This window comes from Micromys minutus (assembly GCF_963924665.1).
Source record: "Micromys minutus genome assembly, chromosome: 23".
Lineage (NCBI taxonomy): Eukaryota > Metazoa > Chordata > Mammalia > Rodentia > Muridae > Micromys > Micromys minutus.
Window position 1 is genome coordinate 32,208,716 of NC_137958.1, and position 21,136 is coordinate 32,229,851.

General features: G+C 42.9%; 1 protein-coding gene across 1 annotated transcript in view; it reads right to left on the reverse strand.

The window, feature by feature from the left end:
- SLC25A13 (solute carrier family 25 member 13) overlaps positions 1-21,136 on the reverse strand; it is a gene marked incomplete at both ends in the record, with an annotated part of 160,395 nt that overhangs the window by 109,804 nt on the left and 29,455 nt on the right. Inside the window, 1 exon segment of the mRNA XM_080936229.1 lies at positions 16,213-16,355. Within this exon segment, the coding sequence (XP_080792355.1) occupies positions 16,213-16,355 (143 nt within the window).

A 21,136-nucleotide genomic window follows, 5' to 3' on the forward strand; every position in this document is an offset into this window, starting at 1 on the left:
GTGATTGACTCCCAGCTCAACCAAACCCTGGTTCAAACCTCACTGGAGTGTTTGCCAAGGGTCTATTTAAATTCATTGGCTCCAGTGAAACCTGGCAGATCACATACTATTCAATCAGGCAGGCTACTGCCTGGCTCTAAAAGAGCTATTAAAGATTTTTATTACTGATTTTACTGTGTTGCTATCATGAACTTGGTCTATAAACACCACCTCTGCATACATCACTGCCTCCGTATTGGCAAAGGCAGATAAATGTATAAGCTTTCATAACTGTGAGTTTACCACAGCAAGTGACTCATCTACACTGCCAAGCCTACCTATGTGCCCACAGCCTTATAGGTCACTCCAAGGAGCACTCACACTACTTAGTCTGACAGTGTCAACCAAGGGACAGTATTCCTGCACCTTCAACAGTAGCTTCCATGTCAGAGGTTGGTAACCAAGCACTTGGAGCAATATGACTCATCTCTCTCGTGGCTCTCCTTTGCCACTAAATCCCGTCTTCTACCATCACGGTTTTTATAGCCCACCCTCTCTTTCCCTGTTAGGTAACCACTGCCCAATGATCTTGGGGGAATCTGTCTCCATGTCTAAGCCACATCCCCAACATTCTACCTTTCAAAGTTTGAGGTATAAAAAAGGTCTGACTGTGGCCAATTTTATCCTAAACGAGAACCCAGAAAGCCTTCTAGAGACAAATTCTGTCTCCACAGTCTCTAGATAAAATAGGTACCAATGGTAGAAAACATCATTTCTAAAACCTAAAAATCTGGGGCCAGAGAGGTAGCTCCCACCCTCCTCTGGCCTCCACAGGCATCAGGCATGCACACAGGGCACATATATATACATATATGCAAGCAAACATTCATACACAACATATAAAAACTTAAAGACGTTTTTGAAAAACCCTGAAAACTTACCTCACCCCATGCTATATTATTCCAGTTGCATACGTTTAAAAATACTGAGAACAGAGTGGTAAATGTATACCACAAACACACAAATGCATATATATGCCACACATATATGTATACAGATTATTAATATTTTAAGATTACCCAAAGACATTTTAAGGAAAAATGTACTGAGCTTAAAGGGGAAGAAAAAGAAAAGCAGCTCACTACAAACTCCTTATGTTAATTTCTCTACTGTCTTTAAGAGGACACTAAGAAAGGAGGGGAGGGTAACTGGATAGCCTGTTGGAAGAATGATTTATCCTAACTGCAGGGTTTTTAAAGCACTGGTTCCTACAGCTTTTCTTCTTCTTTAGTTAAGGCTGGATGAGAAGGCGACTTTATTAAAATAGCAAATGAAGGATAATGGGAAGATTAAGCCACAGAAAAGCAATCACTCACTGAAAAGCCAGCAGGTGAGCCATCTGTCAGCTGGCTATAAGTGGCCACTGAGGTTGTCGGTCCTCTAGTCTTGGGTTCTTCTCTTGCCTTCCCTCCAAAAACGGAGCAGGCAGGCAGCGAAGGGACTTTTATTTGTCATGAGGGAAAAAGAATAAAGGGAAAGAGAAACTCAAGTAGGAAGGCAGGGACTCACCAAGCTTACCATGACCACTGGTATACTGGCTTAATGTTCCAAGTAGCTTGTTACTTTATCCAGATTAACTCTGAATAATCTGTCATTTCAAATGCACAGAGACCAACCCACATGCAGAGCGAGCACAGGCTCCAAACTCTTGGCTCATCAAAGTGCATCTCCATGGGTTTAGAGATGAAAAGCTCCTAGAGCATCCCCGAGACTAACTCAGGTGCCACTGAGAAGTGATTTTCTTCATGGAGAACTTCAGTAAGAGATGGCTGTACCCTTGCTCAAATAGCATTTAATGAAAATCAGAATTGAGCAGGATGATTTTTATTGGAAGTCACTGCCATTCTCAGTGGGTTTTTCTGAATCTCTGAACCCAAGTAATAATAATTAAAACAATACTCGAAAACTAATCAAAGGCCTCTAAACAAACACACAACGACACAAGGGCACACAGGCTGGAGGGTTTATTTGTTTGTTTGTTTTTGTTTTTCATCTGCCAAGGGGGAATTCCTGTTTCAATTACTCTTCTATAGAAAATAGACATCAGGATAGAGCAGAAAAAAAAGAAAGTATAAATAAGAATCTACTGAAATATTGTTTAAGTGTATTAAATCAAGTTAGACTGGTTTCCCATGAGAAGCATTTTTTAATTGCAAATATTTCAGCATTTTCTTTCATTCAATTATAATCTTTATGTTTGGGATTTAAAAAAAAAAAAAAAAAAAAAAAAAAAACCCACCAAACCCGCTCTTGGTGTGAACGTAATATAAACCTCAGGCACAGCAAAATATAAATGACAGGAAAAGCACCTATCATTTTAAAAACATAGAGTGATTTGTGGTGTGGACAAAAAGAAATAAAGCACATGGTCTTGGGCCAGAATCCCACCCCAGATCCCACATTAATATCTGCTGTGCCAGCTGAATTCAAATTAACCCAATTTTTACATGTTAATTAAACCAGCTATTTTCTTCTTATTGTATTTTTTTGCTTCTTAAATCGTAGCGTCTACAAGTGATTCCCAACAGACTCATTCCAACAACAGTGACGCGTTCATTTACTTCTATTGTGACCACACAATACAGTAACTGAGCAGTAATTTTTCACAGTCAATTACATGTGTGGTTCTTTATGCTTAAAGATGCTGAAATAATGTGTACTATGGAGCCATATGCCTGAGTCTCCAGCCTGCCAGAGGCAGTTGCCTGGGTAACACATTTTCTCTCCAGTTCAGCCTAACCCTTCATTGAATATCATTAGGTGTCATTAAATAGCAAACATTAACATGAACTTCAATATAGGACTTGCATAGAGTTATTTTACCCGTGTAAACAGGTGTTCCATCAGTTACAATAAGTTTAAAATAGATTATGATTTTCTATATTTAAGAACATGAAAAAGTACCCACATGTTGATCCTAAATTGAATTTGCACAAACTTCTGGCCAAATGAAAATTCAGACGGAGTTTCAGGGACAATACTTCTCATCAGCATGATGGTAACATCCCGTGTAAACAAAGAAAGATGAGGTGTTTTCAGTTTACTCTGTGTTGCCAAAAAACTGTCTACTAAGTCTCCGATCAAAGCCTTACATTCTTTTCCAACAGGGATAAGGGAGAGGATGCGCCCACCTTCACCAACAAAAGAAATTTAAAGAAGCTGCTCAGAAAGCAAGAAGCTATTTCTTGAATCTCTAAACCAGGCTTCTACATGAACTGGGGCATAATTGACTCACAAAAACTGTCCACCATAAAGGTGTAAAACGTATTTTCAAATGCAAACACATTCTGAAATCATTAACATAATGAAACTAACTTATGTGTCCATTGATTATCTCACCGACTTAAAATATTTGAAATACTTAAAATTTAGTAAAGAACCATATAGTTTTAATTACAGGAACAACTGGTTTATCCAGAGTGTGCTAGAAAAATGCCAGACTTAATAAGTAGCCATCCTGCATAATATGCAAAAAAAAAGTTACCCTGTGGCACTGTGAACAAGCATCTGTGTCTACAGAAACAGTGTGTTTCTTGCTGTAAACTGTCTCAAATTACATATACACCTCTTCCCAATTGGCCTAGCCCTCCAAAATCACAGAATGATGTGGCTTTTGAGTCGTACTATGATTGTACATAAACTCAAACTCTCAGCCTAACCACAACCACAGTTTTTTTTTTTTTTTTTTTTTTTTCTCTGTCATTGCATTGTAAAGAGCCTCCAAATGTTCACTGTTGGTTGTAAAGGACACATTGAAAGAGGCTCCCTGGGCTATGCTACTATGTTTTTTATGTTTTCATCCCTCTTCAAATACAGAAGAAAGCCTCTCACCTCCTAGAAAGGCAAAGCAGATGTGTGGGAGACAGCGCAATACTCTCCAGGCAGCCTGGAAACAAGTGAACCCAAAGAGCTGCCACAGTAAAGGGGCTGCTGGCGGTGGGGACTGAGGTACTGCCCCTGTTGCCTGTCCCAAATAAAAGAGACGTGCCACACAGCAGAAAGAGGCTTTGCTTCCGGTGCCACTTTGCCACCGTGGCTGCTCCGATAACTTTGTACCAAGCATAAGGTGAGTAAAATAGCAGCCACATGTTTGGTCCAGAGGCAGAAGAAAAACAAACAAAAAACTTGCCAAGAAGTATAGAGTTTGCTTTGCTTTCCATAATCTACTTTGAATGGCTGTTTCTACAAAGCAATTAATAAGAAACAAACTGCTGGAGAGGTGAGAGGAACGGACTGGGGGGAGAAGGGGGAGGGGAAGCTGCAATTGGGATGTAAAGTTAATTAATTAGTTGATTAATGAATGGGAAAAGGAGGAATGAACTGATTACAAAGATAAATATGTCTCTGAACAAAAGAACACGGTCAAGGAGTATAGGGGTCAACCAAGTCAGATGGCGCTATGGCCACACCCTCTAAATGGATACACAGGAGAGTGAAATTAAGAAGAGGTTGATGTTTGTAAAATTCTGATTAAGTAGTTATTTCTAGATTTTTATCTAAGGCTAACAATAAAGAAAACATCGCTTCCACCCCATTCCCAGGTCTCACAAGGATTGACACTTCATTATAGGAACAAATTTGCCTTACATTTGGCAGAAATCTGGAACCCCCCAAAAAATGAATTTTCCACACAAAATCATGTCTTATTATACAAAGACTCTCAACAAAATGTTACGAGAATCTCGTGTTACAACAGGGGTCACCTTGAGATGCAAATTTCATTTAAAAATATCACAAGGGCTTATTAGGACTGTCTTAAACTTGGGTCTATTTAAGTTTCCATTTTCTTTTATTCCGTGAAGGCCAAAGAAGAGATAACAGAAAGACGTGTGTGTGTGTGTGTGTGTGTGTGTGTGTGTGTGTGTGTGTGTGTGTGTGTGTGTGTGTGTGTGTGTGTGTGTGCTCAGCCCCGCCCTTCACTGCCTATGCATTTTTCTCCAAGCCCTGTTTCTAAGGATCTCAGGACACTACCACACTTTCCTCCAGGTCCGAAACTACAATGCCGGGCAACCCTGTTTAAGGAGCCTTGGAAACAGCTGAGAGTGCTTCCTCCTGTCTTTGCGAAGTAAATTAAGCTCCAAGGCTCTGGAGCCTCTTTCTCTAGATAAAAGTACTACAAAAGAGAAACCTCGGCCTTTTTGTGCTTCCTTTTTTCCTTCCTGAAGTTAGTGGCTCTTCACTCCTGTTTTTAAAATAAATAAATAAAATACTGGATTGGGGCAAACATGAGATCAAAGTCTTAAACTGCATTTTCAGCCAGCTCTCGGGTTCTTTCCAGGCTTTGCTAGTTTATTTCTGGAAATAAAAAAAAAAAAATCTATTGTTTTTAATGACTCTAAAAACTAATTTGAAATGAATAATCTGAACCATGATGGGTATGAGGAGACATAGCTGCATTCCCTGCTGTAGAAGGCAGGAACTAAGCAAATAGAAGGCAGAGATGAGGAGTCAGGAGGGATGTACTAAGGACAATCAGAACTAAATATCTTCAATGTGCTTCCAAGTAAGGTCCCTTGCAGGGGAGCTGGGAACAGGACAGGAGCCTCAAAACAGCTACAATCAGTGGAAATAAGTGGACTGAAGATATAAGCATAATATTGAGTATTTAAGATGTAACATGGAAAAAGAAACTCAGTGAAAACGAAGGGAGATGAAGATTCAGAAGGTGGGGAGATGAAGGAAAGCCAGAGAGCTCCGGTCCAGCAGCAAGGGAAACCTTCGGAGAGAGGCTGAAGAATGAAGGAGCGGAGAAATTAACTGCAAGGGCCAGAACAGGCACCTCAGTAGCTGAGGGTGAAGAAGAAGTAGGCAGAAGCTAGCCGGCAGTGGGGATAATCAGGAAAGCCTGTTCTTCACATGAGAGAAAGGCCAGGAGGATGGTGTAGAAGACGTGGCCAGAGCAGAAACTGCTTTACCATAACAGGAAGGAGGAAGGGAATGTTATCACTGGGTTAGCTGAGGTGGAAGCTAAGGGAACACTCACAGTCATCCCCCTGGGTACCAACATCAAGCATCCAAAGAGCAGGGTGTAGCACAATCTTCTCGTTGACAAAACAAGCTCAGAGAGTGTAGGTCATTTGCCTAAGGTCTCAGAGGTTTTAAGAGACCTAGTAAAATGCAAATGCTGTGTCAGCCACTCTTACTGGATCTTCCACTATACAATGCTTTTCCTATAAGAAAGATCCATTATGACTTATCCATTGTGGAGTTATCAGAAGTTACATATACATGCCTACCTACCTACCTACCTACATACATACATACATACATACATACATGTGTTACAATAACAGAAAAAAACAAAACCTCAAAACAACCTAAGAAGTGTTTTATACACAAACAGGGGCACATAGGAGAAACTCTGAAGGGTAATTCAGTATTTGTCATGGTGTCTCCAGGTCTCTCTAGCAACTGTTTGTTTTATATATCAACTTGACTAGGATATGAGAAGCCAAGAGGAAACACTGCTTTGAGGTGTATCTAATGATAAGGTTGGCATTTTCCTAGACTTGCTCCCAATATGGTGGGTATTATCCAGTCACCAAGGGCTTGAGTGGATCAAACATTTAAAAACAAGAGACAATCATGGTCTCTTAGCTGAGCACTTGAGCTGGAACACGGACTCACCACAGATGGAGAGCTACTGTGTGTGTGTGCGCGTGCACGCACGTGTGTGTTTTCAAGTGTATGATGTGTGTGCAAGTGCTCGTACATGGATAAAAGTCAGGATGTTGGATGATGTCCTCCTCAATCCTTCACATTTTTCTGAGATGGGGTCTCTCACTAAAACTAGAGCTTAGACTAAGCTACACCAGCACTCGCCGAGACTAGATGGCCAGCAAGCCACAGAAACCTTGTCTGTGCCTTCTCCGTTTGGGATTACAAACACGGCGCCATGTCTAGCTTTTTATGTGATCGCCAGGATCCCGTGCTCACTCTGGTCCTTGTGCCTTTCTCCAGACCAGCACTGACTTATGCCCCTTCACAGATCTCTAGGGCCTCTGGTCTCAGAAGATAAAGCACCCACCACCGCTGGCTTTCCTCAGACTCCAGCCAGCACACAGGTGAGACAGCGGGACAGCCCGGGCGCCATAAGAGCGTATTTTGTAGAGTACAACTACACCTTCTGACTCTTTAAACATAACACACACTCAGGTGAATAGAAAGCACTCTTTCCAGAGTGGGTCTGTGAGGCGGGATGGAGAAAGAGCATTTATTAGCTGTCTGCTCTGTTTAAGACGTCAGCATAAACATGAATATTAGTATCAGTTCACTCGTTGCAGAAGAGAAGTCGTCTGTGGCAGGAGGAAGACTGAAGGAAAGCGGGTGGCTCCAGAGAGAAAGGCTCACAGCAGAGAACAGACCGGAGCCAGGCTTCCTTCCACGCCACACTCTGGACATTGGGACCATATGTTTCACACATGCAACAATCAATTGAGTCCAAAGCCCCCCCTCACCACCACCACCAAGGAAAAAAAGAAAGAAAGAAAAGAATGCCTAAAAATTGAAAACAAACTGAAACAAATGAACCTACCCATAAATCAAGTCAGTGGCAAAACCACACAGAGCAAGGGGGCATTTCAGACGCTCTAGAACACACTGCTCCACCTGTGGATATTTCCTGGAATTCTGTATAAGCATAAACAGCTGACAAGAAATCCTAATCTCCATTCGATCTCTAAGTGTTAGAAGCAACCCACGTGTTATTATTTTAAACATCAGCGGTTTTAAATGCGGTTCCGTGAATGCTACCAGCAACCAGGATTTCCAACGAAAGAGAGACAAACAGAAGAGCGAAGAGAGAAAAACTACTTTGGAATTTAAAATATCAATTTAATTCACCTGCGAGTTAGAAATCTCACTGAAAACTCACCTCCACCCACTCATGAAAAAGGTCGTAAGTCATTCACCATTCATGGCAACCTACTTGCCAGCTAACTTTCTATACAACTGCTTGTGAAACAGATTAAGAGGCTAGGCAAAGAGATATAGTCCTAACACCCCAACAGTTGGGAGGCTGAGGCAGGAAGAGCTTTCGTTCTTGCTTCCCCCCAGTCCCCACTCAAAACTGATAACCCTAAAACTTCTATGTCAGATCGCAACTCAAGTCTTACTCCCAACAGCTTTACTGACACCCGGACGGACGTGTTCAGTTTATTCTGGGAAGTGACTCACGAACCAGAGGGAAAGCTAATGAGCACTAAATCCCCCAGTGGTTTCTATCTTTTGTGCTGCTGTGGCACTGGGCCATCTATAAACAGCAGATTTGCACTTCTGGTGCTGATGGCTGGGGACAGGGGGAGGGAGGCGCTGCAGATCAAGGAACCGGTGCCTGCCAAGGACAGCTTGCTGCATTCTAGCATGACACAGCATCTCACCAACAAGGAGAGGAAGGCCAGTCTCATCATTTTATTTAAAAAAAAAAAAAAAAACACCTTCCCAAGCTAGTTAGCATCATTAGCCCATTCCAGAGAGCCCCATGATTCAAGAGCCCGCCCTCAACACTGTCGCCTTGGGTATACATTACCAACACACAGACTTTGGGGGACACATGCAAACCAGGACAGCTTTGCTTCTGGAACCCCTCCTCACAGCTTCAGTGAAGGTCATTTTTTAATGAAGCAAACTGTCACACCCTGTTCTAATACTGACACCGGCAGAGAAACAGACCAGTGACTAGCTTTCTGCAACTGTGGGTACATTTTGATTTCCTTTCTTTTATAATTTTGTGTCGCAACTCCAGGATGTGTGACCCAGAGGAATATCCACAGCAAACCGTGGCTTCCAGCACCCTCCTTGTTTCTAACACCTCAGTGCCCCTCTGCACCCATCTTTTTAGGGGCAAGGCCAGCACTACTCCAACCCCACTCCAACCTGAACCCTTAAAAATGTTAATATATTTACCCTTTAAATCAAAATAGTTGCCAATACATCATTGATTCTTTAAAACCCAGACACTTCCCACACCATGGCCCTCTGAGCCACATTGACGTCACTTTAGCTAGGATCTCTCTCTCACCCTTTTTAGTGGCCTACTCCATGGTCAAAACTGGGCTTGTTTTTTTTTTTTTTAAGACTTATTTATTATATATGAGTCCACTGTAGCTGTCTTCAGACACACCAGAAGAGGGCATCTGTTTCCATTACAGATGGTTGTGAGCCACCATGTGGTTGCTGGGATTTGAACTCAGGACCTCTGGAAGAGCAGTCAGTGCTCTTAGCTGCTGAGCCATCTCTTCAGCCCCCCAGAGCTAGGCTTCTAACATTACTAAATTCTCAATGGTGTACTTCTTGCTTTGCAAACATTGTCTTCTAGCTTTCTTGCTCTCTCCCTCTGTGCCCCAACTTCAGCACCTTCCATACACACTGAGCAATGGAATTCATTACGCCTATACTTCAATATCACCTCCAAGTGCTCTGACCTCCCCCCATTTGCTTCACCCCCCTACAGAAAGTAAATCTAACTGGGGGTGGAGCAGGGTGATAAAGTGTTTGGTCAGCATCCACAAGGCTCTGTGTGCAGTGCCCAGTGCGTCCCATATCTGTAATAAATATTCCTGTACTCTGGATTCTTAACAGCAAAGGCCTCATCCCCTGCTATACCTAAACCCATGCCAGGGCTGGAACCCCTGAACCTTGAGAAAACTTACAGCGTAAGCTGGAATGAGTCCCACAGGCATGTGTGTTTAAACGCTTGGTCACCAGCTGGGGTGGGGGACTGTTTGGGGAAGTCATGGAACCTTTGGGATATAGACTGAATACCTACTTTGAGTCACTGTGGCAAACCTTGAAGGTGGCATTCACTTCTGGGCTTCTCCTAGCTCTCTGCATGCTGACCCATCAACTTGTGAACTCGCTGGGCCTCGAGCTCCTGCCACCACGATGGCTCTCAGACGGGTGCTCAGCTCCTGTATCCTCCCTGACAAACAGATGCTATCTCCTAAAACAGGCAAAAGTAAGTCCTTCCTTCCGTCTCCCTGTCAGAAGTAAGCTGCTTCTGTCTCAGTGACGGAAACGGCAGCCAGTACATACACTGCTCTCAGCACATACACTAACTAGTTTCAGTATATACACTAACTGGTCTCAGTACATACACTAACTAGTCTCAGTACATATACTAACTAGTCTCAGTACATATACTAACTAGTCTCAGTACATACACTGACTGCTCTCAGTACAAACACTAACTAGTCTCAGTACAAACACTAACTAGTCTCAGTATATATACTAACTGGTCTCAGCACATACACTAACTAGTCTCAGTACAAACACTAACTAGTCTCAGTACAAACACTAACTAGTCTCAGTACATACACTAACTAGTCTCAGTACTCATATTAACTAGTCTTAGCACAAATGCTAACTAGTCTCGGTTACACACACTCACCGCTCTTCTCAGTACATAAATAAACTCACTGGTCTCAGTTCAGTTTTATGAGAGTCCCAGTTGGGCCCTCAGATGGGTTCTGCCCAGTCTTGCTGTTCCCTTACCCACTCATCCTAGTCACGATGACTCTAGAGTGTCACTCTCTCCATGACAGACAATACCTCAACCTACACCTCCCACTCTTGGATTTCCAGGACCAAAAAAAAAAAAAAAATCTATGAAATCAGAAGGAAACATCTTTCTAAATCTACCAGGTGATTTAGTCTACAGCACTCTAGTCTCTACCTTCCTTTCCACTTTTTCCCCTGGGCCAGCAATCATCAGACCTATCCTAGGACAACTTAGCAGCCTAGAAATTACTTAGACCACAGAAAGAATCGTATCTACCATACTATAGAAAATTAAAACTGAGAAGTTAACTTCCATTAAAGAAAGTAAATGGTAATATATTTATTGGAAAGACACCTATGTTTTCAACCAAAGATTTAGCAAAAAAAAAAAAAAGAAAGAAAGAAAGAAAGAAAAAAAGTATATTTATATCTGGAAATTCTTTTAACATCTCAGTAGAAAACCACTGCATTTAGTCTGTAGAGATGGGCTGTTGTGATGGATATGAAAGACTCCAGGCTCATGAGGATAAGAAAAGAGGCGGGGTTTAGTGGATCTTTCAGAGACCTGGGATGTTATTCTTTACGGTAACACCAATGCCAACAGACCTAAGTTCCTAGGGATTAGCTAAAGCCATGTGGACAGTTCTCCACTGTTGTTTTAAAACCTCATGTGTGCTGTACCACCTGAAGATCCTTTGTGCATCTGGGACTCTTTTAGAGAAGGTCTTGGTCAATGGAAAATACTGTCTTCTGAAGTTATGTAGATCTTCCCATTACCACACTTAAAAAGCTACTTTCGTTAACGTTATTTCCATTAAGATTAGGAAAAATCTTTTATATCAGGAATCGGTCACATAAAAAAAAAACTTAATTATTTGAAATAATTCATTCTTGGGGTAAAAAAAAAATGTATCTTATAAAAATACTAATTCAGCTATTAACTCAACTGATAATCTTCTTTCAACTACCAAAGTATAAGTATGTAAGTTTTTCTGTGTACTTCCCACTTAGTCACCAAGTGTGTGTTTGAGAATTTAAGACGTCAGTAACTTTTATACTTCGTGAACTTCTCTGAAGCAAAAATATTATTGTTGTTGTTACTGTGTGATAAAGAAGACGACAACTCACTGGCTTGGCATCTGTCTTACTTCAGACCTCTAGACAGCTGAAGTATTTTGCTCACAACTCTGCAGATTAAGGGCCACCAGTAGATTTGATGTGTAGTAGAAACCTGTTCCACACAGGCTGACGGTACTTTCTCTTCACATGGTGGGAGGAGTGGACTGGTTCCTTCAGGTCTTTTTTATAAGATCACTAACCCAGTCCAGGAGCCATAGCCTTGGTGACTTAGCCACTTCCCCAAAGCCCTGCCTATTAATTTCATAGCTGTTGGGGTTCAGGTTTCAGCAGGAATCTTGGGGACACCAAGGACTGGTAGCAAAACTAGCAATTTCACCACCTTCAGTCTTAGAGTCACCTGCTCACACGTCATGGCTGTAATAAGAGTGTGCCACACTTTCATATGTGTGCGGGGGCAGTGTGACCTCCCGGGCTTCTGAAAAGGTCACTGGGCTTCCAGGGATCCACTGACCACGCTCTAAACATTGCTGGTCTAGAACTCCATGTGTTCTTACAAGAAGCAAATCTCTTAGTTTACAGCCATTTGTCTTTTCTTTCCTACCTACATGATGGATTTTCCTCCACTTTCCAGAGAGTCCTGTCCACTAGCATGCCTCCTGTTAGCAGTCTATGTGCAAAAGAAACTCCTGAGAACTTTCCTTTCCCCTCCAACTACGCCCAAGTCATGTCCTTTCTACAAAACTCTCCCAAAGAGAGCTTGGAGCAGAAGAGGAAGTAGCGGGGGAGGGTGTAGGTACATATGAATGAGATGTGAAATCAGTACCTAGTCACTAATCAACCCTTTCTGGAATTAAAAAGAAAAATACAACCCAGGCATCTGACATTCCTAAAGATTTTCAAATGCATCAGCAACATAATACCAACCTTTTTAAAAATTCTTTTGAATTTACTCCTTGTAGACAGTGTCTAGCCACCACATTGCATGCACCCCCTCCTATGATTTCAGACATCAAATATTAAACACGCAGTGAGTAATGCAAAAAGAAAGGGGGTTAATCAGACATCCGCAGAAAGAGAAAGAAAATAACCCTGATTCAATGAGAGCGGTTAATGAGGCCTTTTGTTTTGGTAGATTAATTTGGGAGTCTGATGACTACGTAGAACATTTAAGCTCCTTGCTTTGGCTGGTGTTGATTATTAGTAGGGCTTTTTTTTTCTTTTTAATTAAAGAGATGCCTCTGGTTAATTCTGTGGATTATGAATTTCAGGTGTTTACCTGCAATGCATGTCCAGTGTGTTACGGTGGGAAACTGTGCTCATTAGCAGACAGAAAGGCCTCCTCTGCAGGATGGGTACTGTACACCTCAAATGATGAGCGGTTCAGCCCCGCACAGCTGATGTTTAAATACATTACTCTAATGCTCTGTAAGCACTGCCAATTGTAAACCTCATTAACTCCCAGCATGTGGCCGAGGCCTGGATTTCCTCACCACAGCCTCCCAAAGTGAAAACAGGTATATAAAAATGATCTTATCATCAACACTATTACATCCTCCTTCAGTCTGGGAAGGGTTTAAAGGGCTGTACTTTCCTTGCTATGAAACAGTGACCATATGGGGGGGGGGGAACAACTAGAACATTCTTTCACACTAGCCACACGTCTAAAAACCTTGTCTCCTCGTCTCCTACTTCTTCCCTATATTCCTCAGACAACAGGCCTGTCTCGGGACTGGGTCTTTGTTCTCTGAACAGAATGGATTTATTCGTGTGTGTGTGTGTGTGTGTGTGTGTGTGTGTGTGTGTGTGTGTGTGTGTGTGTGTGTTCACAATCCTCTCTGATCAGTACAGCAGAGTGGGAACTGACAAGGTGGTACCCTGTACCCATCAGCTCCTCAGTAACAACAGGGTACCTGACACCCCCTTCCCCAATGTCCTCACAGAAGGCACATCTTCACAGTGGGAAGATTTTTATAACCAAGGTGGAAAGCATGCCCAATGTCCCCGGACCCCAAATCTAAACATGTAACCAACTACAGCTAGAAATCTCCTGTCATTACTCCGTGAACAACATGAGAAGAACGTGGGAGAACGGTCCACGCAGCATTCTATGATGCTGGTAAGTCCTCTAATGGTGATTTAAAGCAGGGTGGAAAACACGACAGTTCCCATGGAAGAATCACAGAAATGTACGGAAGATGCCTGGGCATGGGGCAGATCTTGGCAGGGTCCTGTGAAGGTCCTGAAACCAATCCACCATGTCCACCGGGGGACAACTGTCTATGAAAACTTATATGTGAACGCAGCAAGTCAATTCCAGCCACAGGAGGCCCCTGACAGGGCTCAGTAACTGTTGCAGGCAGCCAGCTGGGAACTCCACCACCCCAGCTCATCCTACCCCCACACAGTCACGACAATTCTTTGGTCTTGTGAGCAAAATCATCATTAAAAACTAACAGAAATGTGTTGGCAAAGCTCTTACGGATGAACATGAGACTTCCACTTGGTTCTTAGTACAGAAGCGTTATGGGCTGTATATGAAAATTATATTCAGACAGACACAGCATGAAGACACATCAGAAGCCATATACAACATTAACAGTCAGGGCAACATTCACACTGCTTAGTTACATGGTTTGTAAGTGGGTCTGGGCCCTGAGAGATCCTAAAACCCATCTCTTCCTTCTCCTCAGATGGGAGGCAAGACCACCCTCCAACACTCAGGAAGCCCCCAAACCAGAGGCTTCCAGCCCCAGGGCATTCAAGATCTCTCTTCATCTTGAGGACCTTCATAAATTGATTAAACCCATCCTTAAATTGATTAAGACCGTAGGACAAAGGAAACCCTAAACACAACAAAGAATATCAACAGTGATTGTGCTGCCCCTTGGGAAACCCTGCCAGATTCAAACCGGCCTTGGGTGACTCTCCACAGCTTAAGGTAAAAGCTCTCACCCTCACCCTTAAGTATGAGCCCTTACGAGATCTACACATGGCCTGTCTTTCCCACCAAGCCCCAGATCTCTAGACCCAGACATGTTAGACTCGTGGACAAAATGTAGGGTTTCTCCAGAACCTATTCTTTCTGCCCCAAATGTCCTGTCCCCGGTTCCTGACCCCAGGTCCTACAGCCCACATTGCACTCATGAGATATCTTTATTGAATTCTCAGTGGGAATGAAGCTTCAATTTTCTGTCTCTTGCCATGTCTCTAATCCAGGGCTGTCTTCATCGAGGTCTCTTCTGTGTTATAACAAATAGCTGACTGGCTATTTAGATTAACCCTCTTTCTATCTAGAAAGGCCCCGATGGGACTACAGAGTCAACTTAGCAGTTAAGAGTAATGGTGCTCTTGCAAAGGTCTCCAGTTCAGCTCATTTTCTGTCTTCCTTGGGCACCAAGCATGAACATGGTATACAAACTTAAATGCAGGCTGAACACTCATACGCATAAAATATATCTAAAATATTTGTTTGTTTAAAGATTCAAATGATGGAATTTAGAGCCCACGGGTAATCCATCCATCCGTTCACATGCATTTGCTCGTGTTTCTCAGACTAACTTCACGTATTGATTAAACGCATTGTTAGAAGCTCTAGACTGGGCCAGGCAGTGGTGGTACATGACTTCAATCCCAGCATCTGGGAAGCAGAGGCAGATGTCTGAGTTTGAGGACAGCCTGGTCTACAGAGTTTGCCAGGTCAGCCAAGGTTATACAGAGAAGACCTGTCTTAAAAAAAAAGAAGAAAAGGAAGAAGATGAGGACGAGGAAGAGAAAGAGGAAGCAGAAGCAACTAAACTACATAGAGTATTTCAGCCTTATGTCCTACCAAGACTGACTCAAAAGTCAAAGCAAAGCAAACCAACCTGAGGCGGGCAAGCAAAGGGTCCTCTATTTAATTTGAATTGTCAATACCCTTTTCTTCTAATAGTGCACATGGCAGGCAGTTCCTTTTCCTTCATGCACGGGGCACACATAGCTCTCACTGAACAATGTACCCAGTAGCCTTGGAGCCCCACCTGCAGCAGGCCAGCCATACCCTTCTCAGAACAATGGAGTTTCTCCTCCCCTACAAACAATCAACAATAGGAACTTTAATGGTTTCTATTAAAATACATCCCTAATGTATCCACACAAAAGACTGGAAAGTCTGATCTAGCCTCACTGGTTTGGGGAGCAGAAGCAGTAAGTGGATACTCTGTCCTCAAGTAAACTTCTAGAATCTTCTATTCACCATCTTATGCCTATGCATGACTGGGCAGGCTGTGATTATAGAAATTATGTCCATGGACTCATATTGAAGTTCATAACTTTATAGCGATCTCGAGCTATACAAACACATATACACTCCTGGGACTTAAGACACCTCATCGATCACAACAATCTCATCAAGCTATAACCAAGTCTTACAAGCATAGAGGCAACAACTCTGAAACAATTCTTGAAGAAATATTGAGATATCATTTCTAACATGATGGATTAACAGGAAGGGAAAACAACTTTGGAGATAGAGAGGGTGCACACATTTAGTGACTTCTTTATCATTAAGCAAAAGAAAGCTGGTTTGAACAGAAGAAAGGGATTTAGAAGTACACATACCCATCTTTGGTCTGATCCACCACACCACTTAGCAGTTCCACAGTCTTCGGGTTGGGCTGGCTTTCTCCGAAAATATTCAAGTACCGAGTGACAAAGTCATGAGGTGACATGAAAAATTCACCATTTTTTTCAATGCTTGCATACTGTTTAAAGAGGAAGAGGTAAGGAACGTTATTTAGTATCTCTGATTCTTAAATGTACATAACCATGCAACCAAAAGATAATTCAGAAAATAAAAATCACACAGACTTATAACTTTAAAAAAATTAAATAGTCCAATTCTATGCTCATCAGAAGCTTTCAACAATGACTTTCGGGGAACATGTGGCAATGTCTGATAACAATTTGACTGAGGAAGGCGAACTCACAAACATACAATAATGCCCAACAGGAGTCTCAGTAGGAAGCCCAGGAGGCCTCAAATTCAAGACCTCCCTATGTCAATCCCCCAATAGGATTACAGGCATGCGCACTAGCTTAAGGATATGTCCTTTCTAAAGTGAGATCAACTGTGAAGTATTAAATATCCTTTCAAAGGGCCTGCACTGAATGTCAGTGCCTAGGCCTTGCATTCCTGTGTAACAAAGCCCAATTCAATGCAGAGGGTGACACAAAATGAAGCTCAGCCAACCTGAAGCCATCAGAGAGAGGTGAAGTGACCTCTCACTCTGGCTTTCTATTTTAGCAAGCCAAATATATTTTCTTTATTTTGGCTTCCCCGAGCACTTTATAGATGTTTCTCCTCCCAGAGTCTTGGTGGAGCCCTAGATGGCTTGCGGTCGGACGCTACCCAATCCCTAAGTCCATGGCTGCTCAGATAACTCACTCAAAGGCTTACAGTCCCTGAGAAAAGAAGAGCTTTTCCCTGGGCTGAAGAGCTACCATGGAGCCATGGGCAACCTCTGCGATATTGGAAGCAGGTTTAAATTGCTAACCCTAGTCAACGTCCTCTGAGCACCGCACAGGAAGTCGCTAGCATGGGACTCTCCTTCATGGTGTTCTTCTAGGACTCAGTCCACCTTAGGCAAGAAGGACCTGGTTGGGTCTTGTTTCTGGGGACACCAGCTTGTGGGAAATGTTGAAAATAAGTGTCTGAGGAGATCCAGACCTCCTGATTCCCAAGATAAAAGAGAGGAGGACAAGATGCCTGAGGATGAGTGTTACTAGGTGATGAGGATCACACCAGCATCAGGGTGATGAAGGGCGCGGTATAATGAGGAGCAATAGCTGGCTCTGTAGGCTCACAGGCTTTGGCTGGACTTGGTACCACCCGAAAGTCTTGAGAGTTACATGAAGTTTTCTGGGCTCTGATGCCTCATATGCAGAATGGATATAATGATATTACCAGCCCCATTCAGCTGACGCATGTAGCAAACGAAATCATCATACATAACCACGAACTATGCCCAGAACATAATAAGCATCCTTTTGATTTTGCTGTCTTATTACATATATGTATGGATACATATATGTATATGCAACATGCCAAGGCACTCACGTGGAAGTCGGAGGACAGCTTGTGGAAGTCGGCTAACTCCTTTCCACCATGTGAGTTGGGGGATGGAACTTGGACTGTGACTTAGTGGCGAGCAATTTTACCAGCCGAGCCACTCCACCGGTCCATGGTTTTGCTTTTCTAAGACTTTTCTTTAATCGTCTGTTTCAGTGAGTGGCATCTGCTGCTGGTATGGGACCAGGCCAAGGATGTGATGAAGGTTTTCTTCCATCACCAGCAACCTGATCCTGGGCACTGCCTAAGGGAAGCTGCCACCATGCTGGGATACTAGCATGTTTCCCCCACGAGCGTACAAAGAGAGACAGCCCAGCGATGCTACCAGCCTTCCCTGACATTTACTACACTCTGCAGAAGATGTGCAGAATTCATTGTTATTTTTTTTTCTAAATGAGGACAAACAAGCTTAAAATGGAAGTGGCATGTCACTTGCTAATGATAGCAATCCTGTGGTTGGTTATGCCGAGGTTTCCCTATGATAGTGATTAATTTACCTCAAAACACAATTTAACTTTTCTCCTGCTGGTACGCATTTAGATTATTTCCAGTCTGGGTTATTTTGTAAGAAAACCTAAGATAGCCGTTCTCACAGATAACATTTGTCCCAATTCCTATTTTCAAAAAACCAGACTCCCTGAAAGAAGAAATTGTTGTGTTAAAGGACAGGAACCTTCAGGCAGCCGCTGTTTATTTTCACGCTGTTCTCCAGAAACGATTGTACCAATCACTCCGCCTCCTATGGCGCGACAACGCACCCGTGTCCCTTCCAGGGTCACATTTGTTTCAAATACTTTTCCAGTCTGACATTTTTATGTAATTGAGTCTAGAGGGCTTTTTATTTTCTCTTTGCAAATACTTCCATTGCTTTTCTGACCTTAGAAATCAAGTCTCTTCTCTTCTCAGGAACAAATACCAAGTTTCTCTCCTGAATAGCGGACCAGATCCGTATTTACCATTCGGCTCCAGAATACCAGAGCTCTGCTTCCCTGTGTTCTGACAGGAGACTATTACGACTTTTTTCTAGCCTATCTATTGGCTGTTCCAGGTCCACAAACCACGCCCCTTCCCCGCCCCGCCCGGCTCTTTAAGATGCAGGTTTTTCACTAGTAAATTATCAGATGATCGCCAGGGAAAACTGCAAAAAGCAGACTTCGCCCACAAGCTTCTGTTTTCAGAAGATGGAATGACTTCCTGGGGCCAGAGAGTACGCTGGAGCTGCTGGGCACAGAACCAAAAATGGTTCATGGACTGGCAGTTCTGATGGGTGGGAGGCGGTCCAAGACCACCCTATCTCATTGACCTATCTGTCCATGCAAGACAACAATGACTCTTACTTGCTACAGCTACAAGGAGGGTCCTGTCAAGACAGAACTTTTTTTGGCTGTGTTCTCTCTCACTGTTGTTTCCTCAAATTCCCAGACTGTTGCCTGATCATAAACTGTGCTCAAGAAATACTTTCTGAATGAACGAGAGGTTCAGAATGCTGTATTACTTTTCTCCTAGAGCTTTTCTTGGCCTGATGATTAGCCTTTGAATTTTCGCCAAATGACCTTGGGAATCATTGTCAAGTTGTGGACCGGAAACACAACTGTTTCTGAAAATGTAAGATCAAGCTACGAGGAGCCATACTACTGACTCTCAAGATAATAAGGGAGAATGAAAGTTGGCAAAAATGTGGAACATTCCCGCATGCTGGTGGCGTAAGAATAAACTGGAGGAGCTGGTGAGATGGTTCAGCGGGCTCCCAGAAGGCCCAGGTTCAATTCCCAGAACCTACATGCCAGCTCACCGAGCTCTGTAACTCAAGTTCAAAGAATCACAGACACATATGCAACTGTGTCTAACATAACCATAGACTTGGCAATTTCAATCATAAGACAATCTCTAACAAAATGTATATCAGATAAAATAACAAAAAAAGTTGAAGTATTCAGAGCAATGTATCTTATGATGACAAAAATACCTCAAACAGACAGACAGTCCAGAGATCACTCAGTGACTGGATACTTAATTGACTGTCATATAGTCACACAATGAAATACAACGTAGCAATAAATGAACTCTTTCCACCACCCACTACCCAGGTGATTGTTGGAGGTTTAGGTCAGTGGAAGAGTGAAAAGCTGTGTGGTCAGAGCTCAGTACCCAGAGGTGCTAGAAGTAATGGAGAGAACACAGCATGGTTACTCTTGTCCTGAAATGAAATAAGGAACTGAACTAAGGTGTCACATGTGTGTATGTTGTGTGTGTGTGTGTGTGTGTGTGTGTGTGTGTGTGTGTGTGTGTGAGTGTATGTGTCAGTCACCTTTGTGTGTGTGTATCAGTCACTTTGTGTGTCTGTGTGCGTGTGTCTGTGTATGTGTGTGTGTGTCTCCCTGACTAGCACAGGGAACAAGGCACTTCTGGGTGCTGGTGCATTTTATAAAAAAACATAGAGATGTGTGCTTATGATTTGTGCACCAGACTCTGAGCAATTGTCACAATATCACTGAGGGATCTGTACTGCCCTCACTTGTTTAGAGAGAAGAAAGAGGTCATCCCTTAAATGACATGTTAATTTGGATGCAGACTATAGTCTTGCTCAGTTTAGAACAACCCAGTCCACCAAAGCAGGAATGACCCACTTTGGGGTTCAAGTCAATACATCAAAGGTTGTCTCTTGGACTCATGGCCAGAGGCCAACTATGATAAAAAGCACGTACTAGGGCTGTTGACAAAGGCAGTTTGGTCGTCCTTGAAGCAAGGGACAAAGATCACTGCCAGGGAAGAGGCTCTTACCGCTGCCACAGCTCTAGGGTATGATTCAACATCTCTGGGGAGATGCTTCAGAAGGCTTTTTACAATTCTGTAAATGATCACGGATCTCATCAGCCGTACCACGCTGAAGGAGGGTAGGAGCAGATGGGCTCCAAAGAGGAACCTGTCCCTGCGGTGCCCACTCCACTAGGACCAGAGTCCTATCTGGCTTGCCCCCCACTAGTTATTTTAATAAAAGCCTATGAGTAGTGACCTGGGTCAGAACCCCCTTACCTTCCCGGGCCACTCCTGTTTGTCAGGAGTCGCTCACACCCTGGGGCTGAAAGGCACATTCTCCTCGTGACATTTCCAGCCAAAGATTCCCTGTGCACACCAGGACCTGTCACCAGCCAGCCTTTACCTTGATTCCCTGTTCTAAGGACAGAACAACCCAAAACAGGGAATAGAAGCGCCAGTGGTCAATACTGTCCGTTATCATGAATCAATGACTATTTTATTGGGGCCACAATGTAAGCAGGAAATTTTTAACGTGGTCATTTTTTACTTTAAGTTTTAATCATTTATATTTTAAATTAACTGAAGGTGGGTATTAGAGCAGCTAAGGTGAATTGTAGTAAATACTAAACAAAGAAATAAGTAAAATATATGTGAAAA